Here is a 6,890-nt window from a genome sequence, read left to right on the forward strand (position 1 = left end):
CAGCGATCCAGAGGGTGGGGGAAATAATGGGAGTAGTAGGAGCAATGAGGGTAACAGGGGAGTGATCTGAGGTGGAGGGAGCTATTTGGGGGTAGAGGAGGCAGCAGCTTCCCACCCACCCACTCCCCCTGCTTTTCCCTTATGTCTTTCCCCCACCAATCCTGCCCCCCAACCCTTCCCCATGGCTCCTTTCCCCTGGCTTCTCTACCCCTTTCACTCCTTTCCCCTCCTTCCCCACTCACCCCATCCATGTGTTGTCTGGTTGTTCCCAGCTGTCAGTTCAGAGCCATAGATTCCTGGATGATGGCTAGTCCACCTGGGAGCAGTGCCTCCTGGGATACTGGAGGACTTCAAATTGGTGGTTTTATCTCAGGTGAACTCAAACTAGGTAGCCCAGGTCACAGATAATCCTCACCCAAAGTGATGTAGCTAAGACACCTAAAAGACACTTAGCACTTGTTAATGACCCTTAATGCGTGATCATTTTAAGTGCTCTTAACATGATCCGTTTGTAATGTATAATCTCACCCTTTGTTCTGCAGGATTTTTTTTTTTTTGTTGGGGAGGGGAAGGCTTGTTTGAAGGGGATCATCTACATCAGTGGTGTTAAACTCATCTGGGCCGGATCAGTGGTGCAGAGGCCAGATGTGAAGCACAGAGCCATGTCATCTGGCCTACGGGGCTGGACTTTGGCAATATTAATTACTGTGGTTCCCAGAGCTATGGCAGCCATCTCTCTTCCTCCTACCAAATTTCTAACCTGCAGCTCTACAAGCTAGATAACATAGCCCCCCACTCTGGGCAAGAAGCAGAGTGCTGCCATTGCTCTCCATGCTGTCAAACTTCTGGACCTGTTGGGGCCCCCCACAGACTGGATTACATGGCTCTGGGAGCTGTATCTTGGGCATCCCTGAAAAGATACATGGAAAGAAAAGAGGATGAGAGCAGGGAAGAAGTGTCTGAGAAGCACATGCAGACTAAAGCTGAGGTGAAAGGATTGCAAGGAAGGGAGGGAGGGTGAGTGCAAGTAAGCAGCACAAGGTATAAAAAGTCCAATCAGAACTGTAGAAAGTTCTCTGATTGTATGTAGGTCTCTGCATTTAGTTGTATGTATAGTTATTCCTACTAGCTGGAGTGTCTAGCTGGTTCCTTTCTTCCCTTTTTTTTTCCCCCCTGAAGGTGATAAAGTGAGTGGAAGGTGGGAGGCACCACTTGCCTTTTGGTGCCTCCAGACTTGGGGGATTGTTACACTGCATACGTCTAGGTCTCTAGGTGCTGGGGTAAGTGGTGACCCTGGTTGGGCCCTACTTGTACTCTCTCACTGCCACTTGTACCTGTAAAAGCTACTTTTTGATCCATAGTTGTGAGCTGTACCTAATTTCATGCAAATTGCTTCAAGTTTATCTTCTAATGTGTTTGGAATTTTTTTCCCCTCCTTAAGAGTGCTTCAGTGGAAACTTGGTGGCCTAATGGTCATGGAAATCAAACTGGATACTACATGATAACAACTTTCATCATGGAGGCAGGATACAAGATTGAGAGACTTTCAAAGGTACCCAAGTTCTCTTGATTTAATAGAGTTTATACTATGCTAACATTAGGAAGCTCACCTCATAAAATAGCAGCTCTCAGGGTGTGTTGTAAAACAATTTGCTAGACTGTAATTTGCATGCAAGACTGTTACTTAGAAACAGGGGTTGTGTGTATGGTATTTTTGTTTTTTGGGGGGTTTTTTAAGCTATCAAAATAATTAACATACTTGCTGTCAACTTTCACCTATGCTAACACCTGCATGTGGATTCAGACTTCAAGATAATTTATGATGAACTGGAAATTTTAAGTGTGAAGGATGCTTATAATTTGTTTAAATTTTCATACTTAAAAGGTCTGTTTGTTTAAGCTCTTGGAGATTCATTATGTCACCTGTATGAGTGACAACATAATACATTCAATAATGGGCATGCATTTTCCCTTTTAATGGTTTTGTATCATTTTAAAAATGACATAAAATAGACTCTCAATAAATAAAGTTTATTTAGAACTGAAACTTCCAGTTAACCTGTGTATGCTCTGTGTCCATTTTTTTTTTAAAAAAACCTCTTTGTAATGTGCTGTGAGTCACAAAGTTCAGTTGCTGGGGAGTACCAGCTGTGTTGGAAAACTGCAACCAGTGTGTTAGAGCAATATAGTATCTGAACTCCTCAGCAGCTTTGGGATATCTTATTTTATCCAGTGTAAATGAGTTTGCAACACAATTGTTGTATAAAAAAGTCTTTTTCTTCACTTACTAGAAGATTTAGCATTAAAAAAGCCACACGCAAATCCTCAACCTGTTGAATAGTTCAGACAAAATTAGACTGGGACCCATATGGTATAAGCATATGGATGCCACTAAATAAATCTGTGCATTTACTAGGTAGTACTGACTTGTGTTGCTAAGCTAATTAGGATTCTGTGCTTCTGGAAATGCAGTGCTTATCACTGTAAAAAGTCCTACGGAAATGATTACCCTTTGTTGTACCTACTCTTATGAGCAGCCTCTGTGTTTACAGAGTTCTAAGATTGTTTCTGGAGCCATGAAGATAATTTGTGATTAGTATTTGCAGTACAGTTCAAAGGGAAAGACAGGATTAGAAAACAGCAGTGTAGGGATACATCCATATAACTGTACTGAGCTAAAGCCTGTCCTTACTGCACAGCAGTAGGGCAGCAAAGTAGTTCCAGAAGAGCAGTTGCTTCAAGGTCTCTCCTGGTGAACTCATGGTCACTGGGCTTAGACCAGTGGTGCTCAACCTGTGGCCAATGGAGCCATCACAGCTGGTTTGCGGGGCTCCCCACGGGTCTAGAAATTTGGCGGTCAATATGGCCACCCTCCCTCCTGCCAAATCCCCAAACTCCCATTCCGTGCATGGCCAGTTGGAGCCAAGCTAGGACCCTTCTCCTGTGGGGATGGGCCGTGACTCCCTCCCCCTCCTCCTTCTGGATCAGGGCCAGGCATGCCCCCTTCCCTCCTTGTGGAACCAAGTTGGGGCCTAGCCATTTCCCTTTCCCTCCTGTTGGGGTTGGGCCCTGCACCCTTTTCCCCCATGGGGCCAGGTTGGGGCCTGGACATGCCCCTTTTGCTCTCCAAAGGACCAAGTCAAGTTCCTTTTCTCTGTGGGGCAGCACTGGGGCTGCCCTCCCCCCCCCAACCTCCACATGGCCAGATGGTGCCTGCCATGCCCGCCTGGCACTGGATCAGCTGCACTGGCTGAATTTGGCCTGAAATCAGACTGGGCACTGCCAGTCCAGCCTCCTGGGCAAAAAGGTTGAGTACCAGCAAGGTAGATGAGGAGGATAGATGCACACATTTGGAGCCATTTCAAAATAGGAGTATTTCCATGGGGCAGCAGCTGTTTCATTCTGATTGCTACCTGTGGAGAAGCTGGGAATGACATCAATATAGCAAACCAAGCCACCTTTAACACTGCATCATCCAGGGTTCAAGTTTGGTTGATTTTGCTGCATTGCTATGATTCTTGGCTTGTCTATGTGTCACAGTTAGAACCTAACAGCTGCTACCCTTCTGAAACGGCTCCAAATGTATGTGTCTGTTCCCTGACTGGTTCAGTGACTCGGTAGCTTTTATAGGCAACAACCTACCTTGTCAACAGATAGTCCAAATAATGGGTAAGAGACTGTGGCCCCTGAGGCTGATTAATATGATCAAATCTGCAAATTGTCTTGGTCTCTGATTTCATGTCCAGGTTGCTTTTAATTTTCTTTTTTTAATTGAGGGATAGCTATTCTGAAGTCAGCAATGAAACATCCAGGGAGGTTAAAATGTTCTGCCCCCAGCTTTTGTGTGTTTCTGGAACTGATGTGGAATCAGTGTCCATTTGTGCTTTTGCGTCGGGATTAGCCCACTTGGCTAGTGAAGACAAAGTGGCACTATAAGTAGGTGATGGCTGAGGTGACATTAGTGCGAGTGTATATGATGTTGGCAGTCTGTCTCCCTGATTCCTTTCGCGTGTGTGTGTGTGTGTGTGTGTGCACGCGCGCGCGCATTTATAAAACAGCTTTTCTTTCTGCCAGTCCTTTCAAAGCATCTGACAAAATAGGTTGGTGCTTACAAAAGCTCATGCTTATCTGAAACAGTCAGTTTCTAAGGTGCCATCTTACCCTACTTTCTGTCTGACTTCAGAGTAACATAGCTTTGCCACCTCTGGAGCAGATTATGCAACAGAAGAAACTTAGGGCATGTCTACATTTTCAGCAGCAAAGTGCTAGACAGAGCCCACCTACCTGCTTCTGCTGAATGCACATCAACCCTTGAAATGAGGCACTGAGTATGCCTTTGGGGTGTCCTGGCATTAAGCTTGAGACCTATGTTTCTGGGTTGCACAAAAGCAGCAGATGAGAGGGTGTGGAAACCAGGATGCCCCCATCTCCTTATTTCTGGGGCTGATGTCCCTGGAATGAGAGTGAGTTGGTGGGTGGGGCTTGTTGCCTCATTGGGCTGTGGTCTAGATGCACCCTTTTAGGCTCCTTTTTAGAAACAGAAAATACATGGCAGAATACCTGCTGAGGTATTTTTATTACCCAGTAGACGGCACCTTTGTTAGTCCATTGTGCACTTGGCACATTAGCTGGTTGTCTTAATAGCTTAACTAGGAGTGGCTAAGTGGGGCACCAGCCCTGGGTGCTGACTTGATAATGGAGGGGGACTAGAATTGGAGGCCCTTTGGGGAGTCAGCACCACAGTGGTGGCACCAGGTGGGTGTGGGGATCCTCTTGCACCTACCACACTGCAGCTGCTGCTTTTCTCACTGCCAAATTTCCTACTGGTTATCATTGATGGCAGTGGGAATCAGCAGTGCTTGGTGGTCATGGAAGTGGGAGATGGAGGAGTGCTCGCCAGGTTTACAGAATGCTGGCCCAGGGCATAAACTTTGCTAGTTAGGCCTCAGCTTTGTCCTTAGTAGGCTGGAGCTCTGGATTGGCATCCTTCTCTTTAGCTTTACATGGGAGGAGAAAAGGCTGCATGTATAACCTCTTCCCCTTTTAACTCTTCTCTACAATGTAGGCAAAGATTTGCTCTCACATCAATAGACAGTGTTTTTTGCTGGGAAGTGGCAGAAAAATGGTGGCGTTTCCCCAGAGATGCAAAAACTTTAAGTGTTTCAGGAGAGAGATTGTTCTGAAGTTCGTGGTTTGAATCTGTTGCTGCAACTTTTACTTTTTACAGCTTTATTTCATTTAAATATTTAGAAATGATTTTCTCTCTCTCATTGCACATCCCCCCCCACCTAAATAAGGGTGGGTGGAGAAGTGGGGGAAAAGTATATGCATGCGTGTGCACACACATGCATGCACATTAAGAGATGTAACATCCAATTTCCAGCTCTCCATTGTTAGCATTAGTGCAGTCCCTTTTGCAAATTAGAGGGGTTTTAGGGACTGCTCTCACCTGCAGTTGCTTCCTGCATATTCTTACCTTGCTTTACACCTACCCTTAGAACAGTGTAGCCCAAAGCAAGGAAATTCTTATAAGAGGGGATTTTGTCTGCGTTCCATACCCTTTCAGATATATCTTACAACACAGCCAAAACCAAAAGAAGATTTTTTTTTCTTGTTAATTTAAATCGTTCCATTTGGAATTTTTCAGAAGAATGTAGCATAAAACCCTGGTCAGGTGGTTAGAATAGGTTGTAATTGTTTTTTCAGTGCGTGAACACTTTAGCTGTTTGCATTATGTGCGGTCCTTTCCTGGTTATATCAAACAACATACTGCCTTTTTTATTCTCTTTGTCTTTCTGTGGAAACCTTTTTTTCTCCTGTGTTTATTTCTGGACTCTCTTTGTCTTTCCTTCCCCCTCTGCACTCATTTCTACATCATCTTCAGAGCTCTTGTTTGTACTGTGTGTCAGTTTTTTAGTGCTTTGAGGTTTTTAGCTGGTATATTCTTTCCTCACCCCCATTACTTTCACAGTGCCTTCCTGTTTGCCCCTAGTCCACCTTGGCATTTATATTCTATGTATCACCATACACTCATTTAGGGGGGCATCCTGCCATTCTGTCACCCTCACTTTTGACTCTGAGTCTCTTCCCACCTTTTAGTTTCCAACTTAATTTACATGCCACGAAGAAAGAACATCACCAGATACTGAGAAGTTTTGTTTCCTGTAGTTGACGTTATTTGTTTGACAAAGGATGGGAATTTTTAGCTAGTCCATCAGTTGATTCTTTTTCTGATAAATATTGATGGTTATGAGAGGTGCTGCATTTAGCGAGACAAACTTTTGTGAAGCATTTTATATTGAACGAGTCTGTGTGTAGGACGTGACAGATTCCAGGAATGCTTCTATACTAAGCCTAAGTCCCAGCTTGAATACCTAAAATGTATCATTTATGACCTCTAACCCCTCCTGGAAAGGTATGACCATCTCAAAGTAGCCATTGGAGATGAACATGTCCTGGCTTATAGACTGTCCCTCAACCTTAAATGGCATTTCTCAAACAACAGACTAAGTAACTCCTATCCTCACTGAGGCACTAGGCTTTGCAATGGACCCAAATGCCTGCTGTGTCCCCACATCAAGACAGACCACATCATCAGTGGACCAAATAGCAAGGAATACAGCATCCAAAGTTCATTTGCCTGCAGCTCTACCAATGTCGTATATGCTGTCACCTGCTTACAATGTCCACCTTGGACAGACAGAGTGATCCCTATGTACAAGAATGAATGAACACTGATCTGATATCGGCTTCAGAAAGAAACAAAAGCTTGTGGGTGGACACTCCATCACTGACCTCAGGATTGTTGTTCTCAGGCAGACAAATTTTAAAAACTAGTTTGAACAGGAAGTTGCAGAACTAGAAACCAGCCACAAATTGGGCTATGTTAA

The 6,890-nt window shown here is 44.5% G+C and overlaps 1 protein-coding gene across 1 annotated transcript in view; it reads left to right on the plus strand.

Moving 5' to 3' along the window:
- MANBA (mannosidase beta) overlaps positions 1 to 6,890 on the plus strand; it is a 114,622-nt gene that overhangs the window by 59,679 nt on the left and 48,053 nt on the right. The window contains exon 7 of the mRNA XM_019526367.1: positions 1,442 to 1,552. Coding sequence (XP_019381912.1) covers positions 1,442 to 1,552 — 111 coding nt within the window. The remainder of the gene's footprint in view (positions 1 to 1,441; positions 1,553 to 6,890) is intronic.

Source organism: Gavialis gangeticus, unplaced genomic scaffold (assembly GCF_001723915.1).
Source record: "Gavialis gangeticus isolate Ggan-Ray unplaced genomic scaffold, GavGan_comp1, whole genome shotgun sequence".
Classification (NCBI taxonomy): Eukaryota; Metazoa; Chordata; order Crocodylia; family Gavialidae; genus Gavialis; species Gavialis gangeticus.